This window comes from Neophocaena asiaeorientalis, unplaced genomic scaffold, assembly GCF_003031525.2.
Source record: "Neophocaena asiaeorientalis asiaeorientalis breed wild unplaced genomic scaffold, Neophocaena_asiaeorientalis_V1.1 scaffold1, whole genome shotgun sequence".
Classification (NCBI taxonomy): domain Eukaryota; kingdom Metazoa; phylum Chordata; class Mammalia; order Artiodactyla; family Phocoenidae; genus Neophocaena; species Neophocaena asiaeorientalis.
The window spans coordinates 775,618-797,957 of record NW_020171981.1 but is presented as its reverse complement, the minus strand read 5'-3'; the positions used below and the strand labels follow the sequence as shown (position 1 = coordinate 797,957).

General features: G+C 52.5%; 1 protein-coding gene across 4 annotated transcripts; it reads right to left on the bottom strand.

Moving 5' to 3' along the window:
- Positions 1 to 113: 113 nt before the first annotated feature.
- On the bottom strand, positions 114 to 22,204 carry RAB5C (RAB5C, member RAS oncogene family). Of its 4 annotated transcripts, XM_024742699.1 has the most exons (7): positions 22,073 to 22,198; positions 17,694 to 17,803; positions 4,456 to 4,708; positions 2,853 to 3,004; positions 2,524 to 2,646; positions 1,569 to 1,662; positions 114 to 1,052 (listed from the first exon to the last, which is right to left on the bottom strand). In XM_024742699.1, the coding sequence occupies exons 3-7, from the start codon at positions 4,619 to 4,621 to the stop codon at positions 937 to 939; spliced, it is 651 nt and encodes a 216-aa protein (XP_024598467.1). In that variant the 5' UTR covers positions 4,622 to 4,708; positions 17,694 to 17,803; positions 22,073 to 22,198; the 3' UTR covers positions 114 to 936. The 4 variants fall into 4 exon arrangements, with proteins under 4 accessions (XP_024598467.1, XP_024598458.1, XP_024598481.1 ...); XM_024742690.1 differs by lacking the exon at positions 17,694 to 17,803 and having other exon boundaries at positions 22,073 to 22,204; XM_024742713.1 differs by lacking the exons at positions 17,694 to 17,803; positions 22,073 to 22,198 and adding an exon at positions 8,840 to 9,725.
- Positions 22,205 to 22,340: the final 136 nt, after the last annotated feature.

Genomic DNA, 22,340 nt, shown 5'->3' with positions numbered 1-22,340 from the left:
AAAGCTTTTGTTTAAAAAGTTTTAGAGGTTCATTTTAAATTAACTTCAAGTAAGCTAGAGAGGCTACGGTCTGATAAACTCTGCCAGAGAAAGACAAGGAAGACAAGCGGGAGGTCGATCGATCGGCTGACTATATTGACAAGATACTGATTGGTTACATGTTGAAGAAAACATACAATACAAAATACAGAAAAAGTTGCTTCCATCCCCTCCCACTACCCCCCCTTACCCACCCACCCCCAAATACTCATCATCGTGATTTGGTCAGAACAGGGCTCAGGGTCAGAACAGGGCTCAGAGGCCAGAGGTCAGGGCCAAGGACGAAGGAGAAGGGGGCTGTGGGCAATGGGTTCGTGGCTGTCACAATAATGCTGTGGTAATGCTGTGGGTTCTCTCCCAGCTGTGAGTCAGGGGGTGGGGAGGGGACGCTGCAGCCTGATGACAGCCAGCTGAGGGAAGAGCTGCCTCCCCCTTCCCTGGCCCCTAGGGCCTGCCCCGTCACCCAGCACGAAGCACACTCCAAACACAGTTAAGGATATGGATGCTCTTCCTGAGCCCGCTGATCAGCAGGAGGGAGAGAAGGGAACTGCTCCAACCCCCGCCTCCCCATACACCAGGGTGGGGGGAACAGGGGCACGTGGCTACTGCCGGCAAAGGAAGAGTGGGAGAGCGGTAGACAGGGCAGAGGTGGGAAGAGCAGATCATATATATTAAAAAAGTGACTTAAGACTTAAAATTGAATTAGTATTTGTACAGAAAGGTGCAGGTGGAATAACTCACTCCGGCCTATGATCAAAATGATATGGAGAAACCATGGTGGGCCCCTCCCCCTGCCCCCCAGTGGTGGCCCGAGTCGGTAAGTGCGATTGGTTAGAGTGGATTCCAGTCGGGTCGTTGAGGCGGAGGAGGTGGGGGCAGTGGGCAGGTAAGGGGGGCTCAGTTGCTGCAGCACTGGCTCCGGCTGGCAGGGTTGTTCTCCTGGAGGTCCACTCCTCGGTTCCGGCCCGGAGCACAAGCTGTATTCTGGGGCTCGTTCTTGGGAAGCTTCTTAGCTGTTTGGGAGACGAGGGGGAAGATGGGTGTTTGTGGGGGAACCCTAGTACTCTCCCAAGTCCACTTGGGTACCACCCAATCAGTGATAACCAACATCCTGATGGATGTGTGTTCTATGTGCCAAGTATATTTTGGGTCTTTCAGGAAACTGAGGCAAAGAGGGGTTAAATAACTTGCCCAGGACCACAGAGTTAGTAAGTGGTAGAGGGAGGATTCAAACCCACACAGGATGGATGACTCTAGAGCCAAATGAGCCCCAAAATCCTAAGCGGGTAGGGGGCTGGTGATGTACAGCTTTAGGTAGGTGGTACGCTGCAGGGTCAGGAAGTGAAGTGGTGAGACTTTGCCCAGGCTTTAGAAACCTCTGGAGTGAGAGTCAGATGAAAAAGAAAACAATTTTATCAAAGTATCAAAAATGGTAAAAGATCTGTTGGTGAAGGGACCCCACAGACCTACTACAGAACAGCAGGCAAGTAACACACCCCGGTTGGGGGAGAGGAGCCGAGGCAACTTACCTATTGCCATGAAAATTTCATTCACATTCATCGCAGTCTTTGCTGACGTCTCCATAAACAGCAAACTGTTGTCCTCTGCATAGGCTTGTGCTTCCTGATTTGGACGGAGGTGAGAAAGTGGGTGGGAGGGAAACACTGACAGCTGGCAGGGGCTGAGGCCCAGGGTAAAAATCTTCCCTGATCACAGTGTCTTCCACACAACAGAGACAACACAGGGGTGTTCAGGCCTAAGGCTCCCCTGCTCTGAGCTCCCCCACTTCACATACAGCACCTCTCAGCTCACACACGTCGGCAGAAGTTTGACTCGGGTCTCCATAGGCCCAATCTGCCTTCTTGCTCTTCAAAATCACTAGGCTAGGAAATATTTCTAGAAAGCTATCCTACAAATACACTTGCACATTTGGACAAAAGTATGTGCATGTCGACTATGGCACCGTTTCCAGTCTTTCGCAATTACACACGACCTAGAAGTCCATCGGGTGGGGAGTGGTAAAAAAGTTAAGTATATAGTATGTAAAGAAAGGGATTCATGCACTTGTGCATGTTTCCAGAAAGACAAGAAACTGCGAGGAACTTGGGGGAAGGGAGATTGAGTTTCTAGGGTCAGAGACCCAAATTGCATCCTGTATACCTTCTTGTGCTGTTTAAAATCTCCTATGTGCACATATTACCTGAAAAAGTCTGTCTTTTTCACCGTTTGGTTAAAAAGCCAGTTCATAGAAAAAATTAGCCAAAGCTTCTGCTATCCATATGCACACACACCCCACCACCACCACTGACAGAGAAGGCGGAGTGGTGGACGGCATCCCCTTTAGGCCCATGCTCGAGCCGTGAGGGGACAGCAAACAGAAGCTCCCCTGCTGCCGCCCAACGCAGCCCTTCACAAAGCCCGAGCAGCCTGGGGAAGCCGAGTGGAGCTGGCTCGTCCTCCCCCGGGGCCTGGTCCGTCCCCCACCTGGAACTCCACGGCTCTCTTGCTGGCCAGGTCGGCCTTGTTGCCCGCGAGCGCGATGACGATGTTGGGGCTGGCCTGCCTCTGCAACTCCTTCACCCAGTTCTTGGCCCGTGCAAACGTATCCTGGGGAGACAGGGCCAGAGCGTCAACAGGACGGAGCAGGCATTCTGCCCAGGGCTGTTCACTGGAGAAGCTGGCGCTGGCAGAGCCGAGGTGTCTAAGATGTCATCACCCTGAAGATTCTGGCGAGACACCCCCAAACACCAGAGGAAATGTGCCCACCCCCCCATTCAGGAACAAAGGGTCGAGAAGCAAGGGAAAATCTTTACTGTGTTGGTGATGTCGTAGACCACGATGGCAGCCTGGGCCCCCCGATAGTACATGGGGGCCAGGCTGTGATACCGCTCCTGTCCAGCTGTGTCCCAGATCTCAAACTTGACTGTTGTGTCGTCCAAGCAGACGGTCTGTGTGAGGAAGGCCGCTGGAAGAGGGAGGGCAGTGTTACCAGGCGCAGAGGGGCCGAGGAGACACCCTCACGTATCTGCACTTAGAAGCCCGAAAACCCGCAACCCGGCGGCCAGAGAAGCCGAGCAAGGCAGGTGGAGCGGGCGCTTCTGTGAGTCGAGGGGGCTGGGGGTTGCACAGGCTTTACAGACCCAGCCAGGCAGGACTGGGAGGAGAAGGGAAGCCTGCTTGTACTTCAGCCATTTCAGGAGCCCTCTCTGAAGGACAGCGGCGAGGGGCAGGACAGGGAAAGTCTAGGAGAAGCCTGGTCCCAAGCACAAAAGGGTGGGCCCACGCTCCTCCTCCCCTCCCTCCCCTCAGAGAACAGTCCTAGCCCCTCCGTCTGCTCCAGCCCAGGGGCACGGCTGGCCTTCGGTGTCCTGAGGACACTCTCACACACACTCAGCCACGCTGGAGGAGACTGAAGTACACGCCGTGCTACTGCCAGGTGGGGGCTGGGTGGCCGGCTTCCCGCTACCCCTGCCACCTCCAGGCACGCTGGCTAGCCGCCACCCTCGGCTTTGCCCTCGACTTTACTCCTGATTGGCTCGACCTTCAGGGAACACAGTGACCCCATCTCTGGCCTGAGGAGGCAGGGGAACACACGGCACTTGTGCACGTGCTTCAAAGGCGTCTCGCAGCTGGGGCTGGCAGGTGGGAGTCTCAGCAGAGGATCCCGACGGCTCTGTGCAGGAAGCCGGCTCTCCTGGTCGGCCCTCCCCCCTCCTCCCTGAGGGGCCTGGGGCACTGCCTCACTTCCCCTCTCCGGCTCCTGACTCGAGTGCTGAGGAGGCAGCAGAAGACTGCTGACACGGCCTACTTCGTTTCCAGCTGCCTGGAAACCTCCTGCCGACCAAGAGGGTAGAAAAAGGATGACTCAAGCCCAAGGTCGGCCCCAGCCCCTCGGGGTGTGTACTGGCCACTGAGGCAGGAGGCTGGGTCCAGACCCTCACGTGCTAAATGCTGACCACTGGGAAATCAATGACGGGCTCTGAGCTCAAGAAGGGGTAAAGCTCAGCTTCAGAAACGCCAGCCCACTTACGAGGCCATTTCCCCATTCTGGAACGTGGGGGAGGCCGGGGTAGATGCACTGCCTAGTAGCGGTAAGAAGAACCCTCAGAGAGGCAGACGCAGCCTCTCCCTCCCCAGGCCAGTGGAAGGGTGTACCCGGGGCCACACAAAGAAATCAAGAGACGGAACCAGGAGAGGAAGGCAGTTTTCGAATCTCAGCTAATTCCTACTAGATGCTTGTTGAGACTCTGACATGGAGACCAGCTGCTGGGTTTGATTCCAGGGCCCAGATGAGGCAAGGCGCTGCTGCCCCGGGCATGCTTAGCCTCTGGGCAGTTAGCTTCCCTTCTTCTCCACGACACCAAGGCATTTCTTCCACTCCCCTGAGGCCACCCCCTCTCCCTCGGGCCCACTCACCTCCAATTGTGCTCTCCTGGTACTCGTGGAATTGACCCTTGACGAAGCGGAGGACGAGGCTGGATTTGCCCACTGCGGACTCCCCCAGCAGGACCAGCTTAAACTGACAGATCTTGTTCCCAGCAGCTGGTCCGTTGGGTCGTGCTGCACCTCCCCGACCCGCCATGGCCCGTCCCGCTGCAGTGGTGCCGGTGAGCGTGGGGGCGGGGGCCAGTGCTGTGCAAAGAGGCACTTAGTGGGGAGGGGCCTCCAACTGCAAGGGAGAAATCGGAAGTGCTGGGTTAGGCCAAAGACTGCCACCCAGTGAGCCCTCCCTAAACCACAGGTCACTGCCCCGCCCTGATGACCTGGCTGACTGCCTCCCCTCTCCCTAACCCCCTGCCCGGCTTCTCCACAAGTTAGGACACGAGCCCTAACTCGGCTGTACCGCACATCTCCTGGCCCTACAGCCGTCCGACAGCAAAGGGAAAAGTGGTCCCCCAACTCTAGGCTCACAGCTCTGGGCAAACACACTGACCTCCCATCCCCAGATATGTACATTCACATACAAATAAACGCCCACAGGAGAGGAATGGGCATGTGCCAGCCTGGGGACAGTTAAGTCAACAGGCAACACAGGGTACCAGAAAATGGCTCAGCGGACACTAGGATCTAGCTCAACAAACAGTTGACCTGTGTGCGGTCTGGTAGCTCAGATCACAGCCTGCCTCCGTGCAAAGCCAGAGTGGGTGGTGAGGCCAACCAGGGAACGGGGAGTCCCAGTGGAAAGCTCCTCAGACAAGGTGCTCGGCCAACCTCCTGGGCACTCAGGGACCAGGGCCTGGCCAGGTGCAAGTCGTTATCAAAAGAGCTGTTTTGTCCTGCCATCTCCGGTCTCAGTGTGAGGCTGGAATCAAAGCCTTATTTCACTCCCTCACCCTGAGCCTCTTCCCCCCAGCGCTCTCATTTCTGATGGGCCAGAAGTCTCACACACATTAAAAAACCAAACACACACCACAGCCAGCGAGCTCTGCCGGCAGTCAGACAGCTGCCAAAGCTCCCTTTTAAATAGAGACCTCAGTTCCATTCTCTACTGGCAGAGGCAGGGCTGAGGGAGGACGAGGGGGAGGTGTGGGAGGGCGGAGACAAACACGGGGACCAAGACCAAGACCTGCACACCCGGCAGTAGGTGCCAACTTTTTTTTTTTTTTTAAGGTTTGGAACTGCAAAGAAGGATGAGGAGACTATCTCCAGAAGCCTCTAGAAGACTTATACTAGAAGGTATCAGAACGTACACAGAATGTTTGACAAACGAGCACTGTGAGTAGGTACTGTGTCCAAAACACGCTGTGCGGCGTTTGAACCTAAGCTGAGAAGAAAAGGTTTGGATGAGAATGCCCTGTGCAGAATAGAGTCTATGCAGGAAGGGTCTTCGGAGCAAGACAGCCCTGACCTGCCCCTGAACGCAGGGAGCGCGTTCCCTGACAGTCAAAGGACGGGGTGTGAATGAAGAGGGGAACGTTTGTGGGAAGCAATGGTCTGTGCTCATGCGAGAAGCAGGCACAGAGGGCTTGCTTTGTGCAACCTCAAATCGTTTCTCCACGTCCAAGTTCTCCCAGCAACTCATTTAAAAAGTGAGCTTCAGGAAGAGTGATTCACTAACCAGGAACAACAGTTTCCTTTCTGGACGGCACTAAAGGAAAAGAGGTTTGCAGCGGGGGCCACCTATTCCCCAAGAGTACAAGGAAGGAAGCATGGGGGGGGAATCTCAATTAGTGACAAGAAATGCCAGTTTTGAAATATTTTAGTTTAAGATGCTTTCTCTTTTCACCCCAGTCAGTGACGTTGGCAAGATTCTACACTATGGCCCTTGAGGTGAGGGCCGTGCTTTTGGCTTCTTTGCTGCCTTCCTCTCTATGTTCTGGACAAACGGAATTCAAAGAGCGCTCACCAAATGAAATGATTTTCAGAGACAGCTAACATTTACTGAACGCCTGCACGACCATTATCTCCTTTAAGCTTTAAAACCACCTCCCATTTTTCAGATAAACAGCCTGCGCTCAGGTGTTAAATGCCCTGCTCAAGGCCACCCAGCACATGGTGAGGGTGCCTGGACGCCAGCCATCCTCCCGGCTGTAGGAAGAACGGTGGAGGCAACGCCCACCCTCTGTGTTTGGTTTCGGGCTGCTGGGTGAATGAGAGACTCTTTCAGTGGCAGCAGCTTTGCTGGCCCAGCAAGGGCTGGCTCTGGCTGACAGTCACAGTGATCTTGTAGTCCCTGTGTATTCCTGCCACCAGTGGGAGGAGTCGCCCAGGGCCAGGCCAGGCAACAGCAATGATGGGAAACCACGATGGAATTACAGGTTGGTTATTGCCACGAATCCACGTGACACATAATCTTGGCCAGGCAACGGAGTGTGGCTGGGGCACTGGAGGAGGAGGTATGAATGAGTGGGGTGAGGGGAACAGAGGGGAAGACTGATTCCAAGAAAACCAAAGCAGCTGAGGCTGAGGGCCACTGGGGTAGGAGGTAACCAGCATCTACAAGTCAAGAAAAACAGAGGTAACATCTAAGTCTCGTCCCTATCAAACCAGTGGGTTTCCAAACCTGCCCAGACAGAATCTGATTTTTTTAAACAAGCCAGAAGAGACAAATAACTTTCATGCAGTGGTTCTCAGTTCTCAACCGTCTGCACAACAAAATCACCTGTGCAGCCAGCCCCTGGAGATCCGATGAAGGTTTGGAGAAGGGCCTGTGTCTGCATTTCTTAAGCGCTGTTGGGTGCTCCGCCTGGCGCAAACGGCCTGGTGACATGTTCTGCCTGGATGCTGGTCCTGCCCTCCACAGATACCTGAGCAGGCACACACAGCATTTTTTTATGGCCTGTTGCCTCGTGGTTTACCTGGACCCACTTAGTGATCACATGAGCAGAGGTCTTGAACCTTCCCAGACAATAAAGCACAGAGGAAGCTGATTGTGCCATGAAGGGCACATGGAGACATGGAGGTGCCTCAGACAGGCAAAGGCCACACTCTGAGCCCCAGGAAGCCCTATGCCCTCCCCTCCCAAGACTGGGAAATCAGAGACGGAGCCCCTGGCAGGTGGTAAAGGTGAATTCACTGAGCTTGCCTGCTGTCTGGGGGAGGCAAGCCCACTGTGGGAATCTTTCCTCCTGAACCAGCAGCTAGAATTACCCACAGGCACAGTCAAATGATGGAATTATAACCCAAAATGGCACAGTAAAAGTCTTCTGGTTTTTTAGTAATTTTTTTTTTTTTTGGCCATACCACGTGGCTTGTAGGGATCTTTGTTCCCCGACCGGGGATCGAACCCGTGCCCCCTGCATTGGGAGCACGGAGCCTTAACCACTGGACCGCCAGGGAAGTCCCCAGTAAAAGCCTTCTTTCAGACCAAAATCCAATTCCCTTTAAGAGCTAAAGCTGTGGTCAAAGTTCCTTATAAGATACAGAATAGGCCAAAAATATATATATATTTTTAAAAACCAGTTTCTCCAGCACCAGGAAAAACACACAAGTGGGATGAATTTCCTCCTGGATATTTTCGTGAAGCTGCTGAAATGGGTAGAGCAGCACCTTGAGGGCCCCTCCTTGCCGTAACCCCCTCCGCCACGCTCCAAATCAGAAACCTGGTTTCTTCAGAGGCCACGAGAACAAGCACCACTCCCAACCCCACGTCTTCACGGGAAACGGGAGAGAATTCGAGGACGGGGGCATCCTACACCTTTCCCCATGGGGCACATGAAAGGGCAGAAGGGATCGGAGCTCCTAAACACTCTGGCCCGTGAACAGGCATAATGGGCACACACCCAGCCCATCCTGGGGCCAAGCGGGGAGAGAAAGAGGAAAGAAGAACGGGACGCTGCTCTTCCTTGCTCTGGACACTGTAGGTCAGTGGGTCTCAAAACTTTCCTTCATCAGAATCACCCGGGGCGTTTAGAAAATAAGCCTGACCAACTGAATCTAGAATCTCTAGAGGCGCAGTCCAGAAATCAACGTTTTTAACACAAGCTCCCCAGGAATTCCCTGGTGGTCCAGTGGTTAGGACTGGGTGCTTTCACTGCTGGGGGCCCGGGTCCAATCCCTGGTCAGGGAACTAAGATCCCACAAGCCATGCGGCATGGCCAAAAAAATAAAATAATAAAACAAAATAATCCCCAAGTGATTCTAGGAGGCTGATTTAAGCCCAAGAGCTGCAGTTGACACAGGAAGGAGGGAGGAATGTGAGAAAGGCGCCCCCCAGACAGGTGCCGTGGGCAATACAGGTGGATCAGGCTGGCGGTTGGAGACTGGTTCCTGGCTTTATTCAACACCTGAAGCCTTCTCCAAGATGCGAGATCCTGCTGGAATGTTGCCCCTCCCCCCAGCCTCCACTCGAAATGTTCACCTTTCTCTTCTCTAATCCATGAAGTCACCCACTTCATACTCTTTGTCCTTCTGGTAAAGAGTGAGCAATTCCAGCTGGTGGGTGTCTCTCTCGTGCTTCCTGTTTGCTTCGGAGACTTCCTCTAGCTGAGAGTCCCGGCACAGCTCGGGATAGTGAGCAGATTAAGGAAACCAACCAGATTTTGTTTTGGCCAGAGGCTGGTCTGCTCTAGACTTGCTCACTCAAGGTTAGCCTGGGGCCCCCTGGGACCAGGACAGGGAGAGTAGTGGGGAGGGCGTGGTGCAGAGAACCCAGCAAGCCCGCCCAGGGCCCCTGGAGGCGGTTCTGACCGGTGACTCTTCAGCTACACTTTACTCTGGATAAAAGCATTCCTGAATATTTAACACCCTGAGAGTTGGGCAAGAGGACATCAGCAGCAACCTGTTAGCTTAAAGAGAATAAATGAAAAAATCAGGGGACACGGGAGAGGTAATTGGGTTCAAAAGCTAAGGTAGAAGACATTAAAACGCTCAGAACAGCAGGGGAGATGATTTACCCGTAGACTCAAGAACACAGCTCGTCCTCAAAGGGAAAACCACCACTACTGGCACCCAGGACCACAGGGCAGACTCACAGCAGGACTACGCAGGCCTCGAGCTGGTTGCAGAGACAGAGGAAAGAAGAATCTGAAGCAACACAGCCAAGAGCCCCATGAGGTCCCCACGCTCCTTCCCAGCACAACGAGCAGTCGGGACGCGGGAGGCTGAACTGGGTTTGGTTAAAGCCTGGCTCCACCGTTTATTAGTTGAGTGACCCTGGCCAAGGCAGATGAGTGACCGCTGTCAGCTTCAGTCCCTTATCTATAAAATGGTATTACTTCATACCAGTCACACAGAGCTGTTAAATGAAACAACACATGGTGTGCATGGTACAGCACCCTCCTGAAGGTGAGGTTCTAACGAACGGCAGGGTTGTTATACTACTAAGAGCCTAACTAAGTAGCTTTGACTCACTGGTTGTCAAAGCTCAAAACTCCTCTTCATAATTACAGAGAAGGAGATGGAGGTGAGGCAAGGTGACCTGCCCAGGGTCACAGTCAGGTGGTGGCAGAGCCCGAGCCCAGGACTCATAACTCCAGAAAGGCTCCAACCCAAGAATATTAATAACGTCATCACATCCACTAAGAATAATGGGGCCACCACCTTCTGTCTATGCTTTAATAAAATATGGCTTTTAACTATGGGAAAAGGGGTTTGTATCAAATTTAAAAAACACGCTGCTGGATGGAAAAGTTCTATATCTTGATTTGGGAAGTAGATAAATGGACGTCTACAAATGTAAAAATGCACTTAAGATTTGTAAGCTTCAGGACTTCCCTGGTGGCACAGTGGTTAAGAATCTGCCTGCCAATGCAGGGGACATGGGTTCGAGCCCTGGTCCGGGAAGATCCCACATGCCGCGGGGCAACTAAGCCCGTGAGCCACAACTACAGAGGCTGCACTCTAGAGCCTGCGAGCCACAACTACTGAAGCCCGTGCTACACAACAAGAAAAGCCACTGCAGTGAGAAGCCCGCACACCACAAGGAAGAGCAGCCCCTGCTCACCACAACTAGAGAAAGCCTGCGCGCAGCAACAAAGACCCAACGCAGCCAAAAATAAATAAATACATTTATTTATTAAAAAAAAAAAAGATTTGTAAGCTTCACTGTATGTAAGTTACATGTCAATAAAAACGTTAAAAATGCTGCTGGTATAGAATTTTGCATACAGCAATGAAAAATTAAAGCTTAGAAATATGATACCAATCTAGCTCCCCTGTACATAAAATATTTTCTGTCTTAGTATAAAACAATTCAGAGTAAAGACTATGAAAAAGGGGCTTCCCTGGTGGCGCAGTGGTCAAGAATCCACCTGCCAATGCAGGAGACACGGGTTCGAGCCCTGGTCCAGGAAGATCTCACATGCCGCGGAGCGACTAAGCCAGTGCGCCACAACTACTGAAGCCTGCGCTCTAGAGCCCGCGAGCCACAACTACTGAGCCCGTGTGCCGCAACTACTGAAGCCCGTGCGCCTAGAGCCCGTGCTCCGCAACGAGAAGCCACTGCAGTGAGAAGCCCGTGCACCGCAACGAAGAGTAGCCCCCGCTCGCCGCAACTAGAGAAAGCCCACGCGCAGCAACGAAGACCCAACACAGTCATAAATAAATTAAAAAAAAAAAAAAAAAGACTATGAAAAAGATGCTGTCTGAATTAGAAGAGGGCCAAAATAGAACAAAGATACCCAAACAAATAAGGGGCAAGAGAGCAGGATTCACCATAAACAAATGTGCCTGCTGCATACATATTAAGAATATATTTATTGTTTGTACTTAACTGTGAGCTAAAGAATCTTAAAGTTGTTTAAAGCTTCACGATAGTAAAAAGAGAAGCTGACGCTTGTCTTTTCAGCAGGGAGAAAGAGGTTATGATGGTGTGATGCTCTGCACTCCCCAACCAGTCCAGAGCGTATCTGCAGAGGGAAAAGGGGTTTAGGGGTGGAATCAAAGAGAGGGGTGTCTTCCCTGTGTGACCAGGACTATGGAATTGCCACACAGAGAGCCTGTCTCTCACCTGGAGCATGTCACAGAAGAAGCTGGGCCCTGGAAGCCAGAAGCTTAACGGTGCAGGTTGAGATTCGGGGAGATGCTGACAGGGTGTGTCAGGCCAGGACTGTAGCCTCTTCCCACCAGTAAGTAGGGGGCTGAGGGGAGATGGCAGCAGGAGAGGAAGGGTATGCTGCCTTTACAGAGCCACAGCAAGACAACTCCCTTTCCAGGGGGAAGGGGGGGGAAATCATCCCAGAGGGGGACTGAGAGTGAGAGGGGGGCCCCCTACCGCTGGGGCAGGCCCTTAAATCTGCCCCAGCCCGCCCAACTCCCTTAACTGGGAGCAGTTTCACTTCACTCCCCTTTCAACAGTAAGACTCTACTGGGGCTGAGTGCCTAGACTCCTGCACCACAGTGACGCCTGTGAGCATGGAGTCCACGAACTCCACCAACACCTGCAAAGGGGCCAGTGTGCAGGGGCACCAAGAGGCTTAAACCCTGGATACGCATGACCGAGTGGCCCTTGCCCGGTGTCCGGGCTGAACCTGGAACTGTGCCAGGAGCAGCCAGCCAGAGCACAGCTGCCCCTGCAGCCCTCTCCCTTGTCGGGAAGACCAGCTGTGTCGCTCAGCATAGATGCCAGGCCGAGTTGGGTGGAAGCCACTCTTGAGGACAGACCCCCAGCCTCCCGTGGCCCTGCCCCAGCAAGAGGCACCAAGAAATCCTTCTCCGATCTCCAAGCTGCTTTCTCAGCTCTCAACCACAGACGGGCTCCCTGGAGAGGAGGAGAAGCAGAGTCAGCGCTAACTTTCAGGCCCAGGATGAAAACCTCCAGTCCCTCTCTTCCTGTGCCCATGGGGAGGAAGGCTGCTGGTGGGGGCAGGGGCTTATCTACAGGGATCTGCTGACACAGCCTGGCCATTGTGGCTGTCCATACCATCTGTGGAAGGGCCCCGGGATTCAGGGGCAGCTCTAGGGTTCTCATTCACCGGCCCTGCTGGCCACAGAGGAGCCAGGCGCTTGGGTGGTGGGGTCATGGGGAAAGCCAGCCAGACAGCGGTCTGCCTACAGCCGCACCAGGCAAGGCTCGTGCTGCCTACTGATTCGAAGAGGCACCGGGGGGCTCTCGGCCCTACGAGTGCTCCTCCTAAGAGACTATCTCCCTAAGAGGGCCTGGCCTCCGGCTCAGCACACCTCAGCCAGCAAGGCTGTGGCAGACCCTCCAGGCCCATGTAGGGCAGCTCTCTAAGAAGCCTCAAGCGAAAGCCTAATTTGAAGTCTGGCACTTTCGGTGGCACAAACCCACACACGCATCCAGCTACAGGGTACGGGGTGCGGGGGGAATGGGACCAAGGCTGTGTGGTGGCTCACCTCCCCCCCACCGCCCCAGCTCTTCACCTGCTGGTGCCAGGTAGAACACAAAGATAGCTGGACAAGCCTCAGCTTCTTCCCTGGCCACAACCTATACCTGCCACGGCCCCGGGATGGAGCACAGGTCATGCGGAAGCCAGTCAGGACAGCTGTAGGAGACCGGCTGACCCACAAGCCTCACCATTACTCTGTGTTTGAGCTGTTTATGCTCATGCAGTTACTACTTCCCCAGACGGTGCTAACTAGGATCTCAACAATACAGGGCCCATCGATCCCTCTGTCTTGGGAAGGTCTCTGCAGGGGCCAGGAGTACCTGCCTGAACAGCTGCTGCTTCTGCTGCTGCCCCAGGCCCAGAAAGACTCCAAGAACCTCTGCTGAAAGTCAGGATCATCAGCAACACCTGTTGATCGAGCTACTCATGCCAACAACTGACACCTCTCACAAACCCTTCCTGTCTTTACAAAAAAACAGAAAGTCAGTTTAAGTTACCACCCTCTTTGTTTTGCCCTCAGCTCCTAAACAGAGAGCAGAGGGCAGAGGTCATGCTTCAGAGGCAAGCAGGGGAAAAGAGAGTCAGGTATCAGATCTGGCAAAACCAAATTCCTCCTGCTCAGACACCACACACGCTATGGTCAGAGGCTGCCCAACTAACGAGAAACAAGGTCAAAGTTCCTGCTGTGGGATCTGAGGGATGATGGCTGCTCTCAGGAGCCCTGGTGCCAAAGAACAATATTTTAGGCTGATTTTCTCTTTCTTAAATTTTTTTTCTTTGTTTTTTTTTTGTTGTTGTTACGCGGGCCTCTCACTGTTGTGGCCTCTCCCGTTGCGGAGCACAGGCTCCGGACGCGCAGGCTCAGCGGCCATGGCTCACGGGCGCAGCCGCTCCGCGGCAGGTGGGATCCTCCCGGACCGGGGCACGAACCCGTGTCCCCTGCATTGGCAGGCGGGACTCTCAACCACTGCGCCACCAGGGAAGGCCTCTTTCTTAAATTTTTGTCGAACAAAATGTAGAAGGGTGAAGTGAAGAAATCAGGCAGTGAATGGGTCTCAACCGGTTTCGATGAATGAATCACACTTCTACTTCACAGCCCCCAATTTTCATGACTGTTGCGGGTGGCAAGAGGTTGGACAACTTGGGGGCTTGAGGATTGGGAGTGAGAAAGTGAGAGAAGCTAAGGGCACGTTGCAGATGAAACGATCATGCTACAAAATTCGCAAAGGCAGACTATGGGTTTCCCTTTAACAGCACGTAACATCAAACCTGACACACAGTGGGTGTTCATAAATGTGGTGAACCGAGCCTGCGATGTAGGTACAGCCCGGTTAGGTCTGGCAAGTGAACAGGGCAGCTGAAGGCTTCAATACACATCCATCTGCCAGACAGTTTGGATCCCCTAACAGAGCCATAGCCCAGTGAAGGAGACACCTCGCCACCCCAGACAGGACCTCTTAGGTTCCTTCTACACAGAGGTGAAGAGCACGAGTGCTGGAGTCAAACTTCAGTTCAAGTCCTGGAGCCACCACTTCCTAGGGTGACTCTGTGTTGTGTCACTAAACCCATCTCCTCCCGTGTAAAATAGAGAGATTAGCATCACCCGTCTCCCAGGGCTGCTGGGTAAAGGATGCACCGAAGACTCTCAGCAAAGGGCCTGCCTGGCTCAGAGCAAGCTCTCGATAAATAAATGTTCGTGGCGGGGAAGTCCCTATGAAGTGGAGTCCTCGAGTAAACGTTCAAACACTATTTATTCACATATTGCTTTTGCTTCCAGTTTCCCTGAACCCCATTCCTCAGTGCCCCTCATCTGGAGAGAATGCTGAGTAGGACAACAGCTCTAGTCTGAATATTTTTGCCCCTCTCCCAAATGCCTATGTTGAAATCCTAATCCCCACTGTGATGGTATTTGGAGGTGGGACCTTTGGGAGGTGAGGCCATAAGGGCAGAGCTCTCATGGCTGGAATTAGTGCCCTTTTAAAAGAGAATCCCAGAGCGCCCTTGCCCCTTTCATCATGTGAGGACACAGCAAGAAGTTGGCAATCTGCAACCCGGAAGAGGGCTTCCACCAGAACCCAACCATGCTGGCCCCCTGATCCTGGACTTCCAGCCTCCAGAACTGTGAGAAGTAAATTTCCTTGTTTATAAGCCACCCAGTCTGTTGTAATTTTGTATAGCAGCCCAAACAGACTAAGACAACAACTTTCACCAGTGCCCTAGAAAAAGGAGCAGCTCACAGCTGATGTCCTATGTCCTGTCAACAACCAGAACCTTCTATTCTCTATAAACTGGCTTCCAAAGCCACAAGAATGGAGGGTGGGGACGACCAGCACTAACCAAAAAATATCAACAGTGAGTTAAAGCCCCTAACCAGGCAAATCATGAACTCTTAAAAAAAAAAAACAAAAAAACCCTACAACACAAAACATCTTAAAGCCCAAATGCCATTCCTTCCATTTCAAAGCCTCTTTCAGGAAAGGGAAGAAGGAGTTCAGCGGTGGAGAGGGGGAGGGGACAGGACTAGGACAGCTGACAAAGACACCCGAGTTCCTTTTAAAAAACAGGCTGCAAATGCTAGAGGTTTGGAAATTGGTGTCAGTAATCACCACAGCCTTTGGAGCGGCTCGGAGAGCAATTTGATGACTAGGAGAGCAGCCAGGGTTAGGGAGGCCACCCACACCCTCCCCCACGCCCTCCCCCACGCCTGGGATGCTTCTCACAGAGCCACCTGAAGGGGACACACACGGAGCTATGAATAGAAGGCAAGAGGCTTGTAAACCAACTCCTGTTAAGATCCCAAGTTAGTGTTTCCAGCAGGGCTCAAGTTACACATCTTCATAAGGATGACAGTACAACGGAAGGATTTAAGCTATTCAATGATTCAGGATCACAGCTCAAAGTGACAGCCTGCCCTTAGCCTGCCTGGAGCCACAAACCCTGCATGAACCCTCCCAAAGGGGAGGTCCATTTTTGAATGGCAGCAAAAGAACGCTGGCCCAGACCACATGGACTCGCCTACCAGACCTGGAAGGTTTAGCTGGAGAACTTAGCACCTGAAATACTGAATGATTATGTACCTCACCTTCCCAACTGGATAGTAAACTCCAGAGTAAATACCAAATCCGACCATTTTTGGATCAGTGAAAAAGCATGAGGCAGGGGTGGCAGAAGTGTGGAGAAGCAATGGCCTGCCATTGGGGTCAGCTCCCAGGAGTCTCCAGGGGTGGATTCCCCAGGCGCAGCTCCACCTCACCTACCTCTGGAGGCCTTGGCGACTACAACCAACCATCAAGAGGAGAAATAACGTAACTCCAACCACAAACTCCACATCAACATAACTGAGAGGAAGCGTTTGCTAAAAAGGGAGTGGCCTTGGAGAGCCAGCTGATTCCAGGACCAGGGCAGGAAATACACAAGGTAAGCCTGGAGCATCTTGTAGTGCCCAAAAGTAAGGAAGTGCTAACAAAAATGAAAACGAAAAATCCCCAAGATGATGGGGGTAGGTCAAAGGGAGCTGAAAAAGCTCCCAATGACCGAAGTTGGAACAATTTGAACAATAAAATGAAGTAGTACTGGATTATAAACCAAAGTGTAAAATAAATGCCCACGAGTTCATAGTGATATAAATAATTGAATATATAAATGGGTGAGGATAGACAGATCTTTTGTGTACAAGAACTCCAAGTAATTCACGTAGATACCCTGCCCTGGAGGAGAGAAGCCTACCTCCCCACCCCTCAAGTGTGGGCTACACAGAGGGACTGCCTTCCAAGGAGGACAGCACAAAAAGGGGGAGGGGAGACAGTAGAGAAGCCTGACAAACATCGCCTCAGGACTCCCCTGGTGGTCCGGTGGTTAAGAATCCATCTGCCAATGCCAGGGACATGGGTTCGAGCCCTGGTCCGGGAAGATCCCACATACGGCGGGGCAACTAAGCACGTGTGCCACAACTACTGAAGCCCGTGCACCTAGAGCCCATGCTCCGTAACAAGAGAAGCCACCGCTTTGAGAAGCCCACGCACCGCAATGCAGACCCAGCGCAGTCAAAAAACAAACAAAAAAAATCGCCTCAGCCTGGTGACCAAAGCTGACGCTGACAGTGCTAAGTCACGTTGATTGGACACACCCTTGATATGATGTGGTGAGAATGGCACTGAGGTCTTCCTCCCGCAAACCCATAGCCCCAGTGTAACCGTGAGAAAAACATTAGACAAATCCCAATTGAGAAACACGCTATAAAATACCTGACTCCTCGATACTCCTCAAAACTCTCAAGGTCATCAACATCAAGGAGAGCCTAAGAAACTGTCACAGCCAAGAGGAGCCTAAGGAGACATGACTAAAGGTAAGACTAACTAAAAGGTAACGTGGTGTCCTGGATGGGATCCTGGAACGGAAAAAGGACGCTAGATAAAAACTAAGGAAATGTGAATGAAGTATAATAAAATATAATAAAGTATAAATTGGTTAATAATAATGTATCGTAACTGGTTCATTAATTGCAACAAATGTACAATATAATGTAAGATGTTAATCACAGTGGAAACCAGGTGTGGAGGTTTGGGAGAAAACTCTACCTTTGCAATTCTTCTGCTGGCACCCCCTTTGTTAGGCCCACCCTTATTCAAGAATGAGCCTTGTGCAGATATGCGAAGGAGCACCCAGGGCCCAGAGCTGAGTTCACTTCCACAGACCCTTGCCCAGCCCTGACCTGGGGTCAGTGCTGCCAAACCACACAGAGCTGTGGGGGCACACTGGCCAGGTACACGTATGCTGGAAGGGGGTCAGCACACCGTGGGTGGCCAAAGCCATGCTGCCTTTCCTGATGAAACTGCGCCGGACAGAGAGCTCTACCCTCGGGAAATTTAGTTTGTGACCTGTCTCCACCCCCTATATCATCTGTACCGTAGCGTTCATCCTGTTTACCTGTCCGCTCTCTTGTCTATGAGCAACTCTGCGGAGGATGGACGAAGAAATGGCTCAGACTTTGGGATCGGAGGGACGTGAGCGTGAATCTCAGGTTCACCACATCTGTGCTGTGTATGTTAGAGGAAACGGGCAGGCGTTTGCTTCAAGGGGAGGTTTGAATGTCTGCCCTTTCCTTGGACAACCACAGCCTACTATGCTGGGTGTCACAGTGGGACTGGACACAGAGATAAAACAGGACACGATCGGCGCCCCCACAGGGCTCACACACTAGACAAGGAGGCAGACAAGGAGCAATGAGAGGAAAGTACAGGGAAGAGAAAAGCCCTCAGCCTCCTTCAAGGGAGGGGAGGCTTCACAGAGGAAGTGATGTTCCCACTGCGCTTTGAGAGAAAAGCTGGGAGATGCTGCTCCCAGGCAGGAGGTGGAGAAGGGCCTTCCGTGCAAAGGGGAGAGCACGCAGTTAGCCCAGAGACAGGGTGAGGAGGGATCCGAGCACAGACTTTCTCCCCCTGCTCCGCCACTCACTATGGAGTCCCCACCATAACCTGGGGACTGAACGCAGTGCCTTCCTCCTGGGCCTGTTGCGAGGATCAAAGGAGAGTGCCTGGCACATCGAAAGCAAAACTCAAAAAGTTTAGCTTTTATTTGCATTATTGTTCCTATATACAAGAGATGGGGATGTTTACTCTGAAAACTAATCTTTTATAGAACCAAGCTATTAATGCAGAGAACTCCTTAAGAAATACTCCAATTCTCCCATGCCAAGGCTCTTGAAAGCACTATTACCTGGGTTGGGGGACATCCTAGTTTACAAATTCTACCTGAAATGGCCCCAACAAAAGTATCCCGACTCAAGCTGGGGGAGAGAAAATGCAAACTTCCAGGAATCTGGGAATCGAACCCAAAGCAGCCTGCTGCAATCAAAATATTGTCCCCAAGTTTCCTGTTTTAGCTTAAATACATGCAAACTTTGCATTCCAATCTATATTAGACCCAGGATTGTTTTGGTATAAAAACGTTGAAAACTGAGTAAGACTGAAGTGCCTAGAAGATGCAAAGATGTGTGGCTCTGAGTATCCACTGGGTCTGAGAACCCCAGCGGGAGGCGCACAGTCATGGTCTTAGCGTTCTCTTCAGTAAAATGGGAATAGAACCCACAACAATTCTGTTTACCATCTATGGAACAAGACAGTATGGGAACCATCCATCAAACCACCGAGTGTCACAGTGAAAACTGGTAGACATGTTGAATCAGAATCCTAGGGATGAATTATGATGTACCTTCAAAACTCCATGGACCTCGTGATTGTCTATCCTGTACCAGGGAATGGACTAGCTTTACCCTTTGTTTCTAATTCAGCAAGATATTTTGTATCTCCATTTCACTGGAAGAAAGAGAGGTTCAGAGAGGTCAAGTAACAAGCCCAAGGCCACGCAACTGGTAAATGAGGGAGTCCAGATGACAACTCAGGCCTGGTTGACTCTAAGGCTCTCGTGCCTTCCACCCCACCACACCGCCTCTGTTTACCAGGCTAAGGGTTAGAAGAAGAAGGGTCTAAGAAGTACCTGGTTGGTGGGGCTGGATTTAAATTTCTGACCTTACTCTGTGTTGCCATGTAAATTCTAGTGAAAGGAGCACCTGGGAGATGGCCACATTCTTCCCACTAGAAGCAGTACGCAGCACCAGAGGAGAATCGTGGGGGCTAAGCAGAGGCCAGCTCCACCAGTTCCCTGTGCCCTTCACCCTGCCCAGAGGGACTCCTGAGTCCACTCACTTTTACTTTCATTTTCTAGCCATCCTGACTTTCCCTTTCCCCAGAAATTAATGGCATGCAGATGTGAGCAAACTCTCAGGCCCTGAAGAGTGCTGACTTGGGACTCATAACTGCCATGGTCCCCAGAGGCAGAGGAGAAAGAAGACAGGAGGGCGGGGTAGGGCTGGGGAAGAATGCCGGAAGCAGAGGAGGAGTGCCACTGATGAGGATGCGAAAGAATCCGCACCTGGGCCACCGCTTGCGCACCCGCATGTCCATTCCTTCCACAAACAGACCAAAGGAGGACCCGCTGTTAGGGAAGATGAGGCACATCTAATCCCAAGACCCAGCTCTACCATTTTCTAACTGTGTGATCTAAGACAAACTACTTGAATTCCTTCAGCAGCATCTCTAAAGTGGAGATACAATTCCCACAATCGCCCAGGAACACATGTGAGGAACACATGTGAAAAGAACTTGGCAACTTTAGACTGATTTATAAAAATCAGTTGTTACCACCCTTCTATAGTATAAAGGCAGGAAAAGACCCACTGGCTGTAAGAGGCAAGCAGGAGAGGAAGGGCATCAGAGGGGAGGGGCTTCTGTCCCACACACAGCCCTCCCTCTCTGCCAAGCAGTGTCAGATCTCTGCTTGGACTCTATAATCTCTGCATGCCAGAAGTGGCCACCTAACCAGTCAGGGCACTGGCGCCTTCCTGTCTCACTGAAAGGGAGAGCTTCTCCTTCAAAAGCTTGCTTTAGAATTAGAGCTGGGAGATCAGGTCCAGACAAAGAAGGTCCCCTCGGAAGGCTGGCCAGCCTCATCCTGGGACTCCCAAAGAGTTCCAGAAACTACAGCCCACTACTGAGGAGGTAAGTTTGGTCAGAGACCAATGGCCGGTGAGTAGGGGCACAGACTGACCAGATTAGAGAAACCAGGTTGGCCACAGAAGTCTCCAACAACCCTCCGAAGAAGTCCACAGAGAGAGAGCTTGTGGTTCTACTGCTGACTCTGACAAGAAACTTTTTTTGTTGTTCCATAAAAAATGAAAGGAGTGCATCCCAGGCCTAGCTCAAAAGTTTGCAGGAGTCAGGCACTGGTGATTGTCCAGAGGAGGTCAAAAAGCTCTCAAGACGAAACAACTTTAACACTTATAAGTAGCATCCAAGGGCAGTAAAGATGGCCCAGAACACTGAAGAGATACAGAAATTCCCAAAGACTGCATGGCCTTCCCTCCCTTCCTCCACTGTAGATAGCAAGGGTCAGTCATGGCCTCAGAGTCAGGCTGCTCTCATTAAGGTGCAGTCTCTGGCCTGTACTTTGGCCACATAACAAAGAACCTCCCAGCTTGGTCTGAGACAGCAGCCATTTCACACACCTAAGTCCCAAGCAAGGGACAAGGATCAGATGTCAGTACCGGCTGTCTATCGGAAAAGGTGGGGAGCCATCAGCACTTTGTGGCATGTGTGGGAATTCCTTGGGCTACAGAAATTTGCACATTAAGGACCCAGAGGTGCCACCACAGTGGCATCAAGTTAATCCTCTGCAATCTACAACTTACTTGATCTAGCCCAGAAGGGAATGGAGATAGACCCTAGGACTAAAAGTGGTGTGACCTGTTGATCAGGGAGGTGAGCATGTGTGTTCAGGGTGGGAAAGAGATAGCCCAGGACTCTTCAGTTCCGGACTCTTCAGTTCCAGGCTCCTTATTTTTGGTCTATTTTCTCTTCTCTAAGGACCAACAGACAGCAGTCCCAAGAGGAGCAGTCCCTCTGAGGCAGCCTGGAACCACTCACGGGCTCTGGGAGGACAGGGCTGAGACTCCAGCAAGGGGGGAGGAGGAGGGGAGAGAGATGATAATGAATGGGCAGATCCACCCTGATCTATGTGATCTGTAGCTAGGATTGAGCAAACCTCAGCTAAATTGTTCAGAGGCAGGAAGAGCCAGAGATACACTCAGAGAACGACACAACACAACCAGAGGACAGGGCTGGGGGCTCAGGGGGCAAGGCACGGAGAAGACAGCTCATTCCTAAAGAGTGACCCAGACTTTAAACTCTGCTGAGATCCTGGGTGGCTCTCTGGCTTGAGGAAAGAGAGGAAGTTAAGGAGTTGTGGGAGCCGCCTCAGCCAGGACCTCCCCACCCCACCCCGCCCCAGCCCCAGGAAATCGAGATAAAATTCCTCTAGGGCTGGAGCGACAACTGTTTTTGTGGGACGGGGCGGGGTGGGGGGACGGGCTGGGGACAAGAGAGACGACAGACAACACTCCTGGCTACCTCTAAAAGAGAAGAGGGACGGGCTCCTTCACACCTGACAAAGATTCCTCCAATTCTGGGAGCAGAGGGAGAGGAACTTAGGGTCTCTCCCTCCCACAACCGGACCGGGACAGGCCAGAGGAGAGCCACAGGAGTTTCCCAAGGCTCACGAAGGGCAGGGAAGGGAAGGAAAGAAAAGATCTCCCCCGCTTTGGCTCGACGCCTGGGGAGCCCCTTAAGAGGGGGCTACGGGTCGGGGGAGGGGTCAGTATCCCCCTAAGCCAGGGTTGGGCGGGAGGAAGGGCCGCCCCGGAGAGGCTTCAACACGAACGAGACACTGCGTCCCAGGACAGGCACACTCACGGCGGCTCCGGGGCGGCGGCGGTACTTGGGGCCGGGGCTCGGACAGTCTCCGCTCCTCTCCCCCCAGCGGTGTCCCAGGCTCCGGCCTCCACTTCCGCCTTTCAGCCGCTCCGGATCCGGATCTCCACCTCCAACCCGCCCCTCAATACTCCCAGGCGACTGACAGGGCGGAGAGACCAATGGGAGGCACTCTTGGTCGACTCACAGGCGGTCCCGGCGTGGGGTGCGGGAGAGGCGGGAGAGCGCGCGCGAAGGACGGCGGGACTTG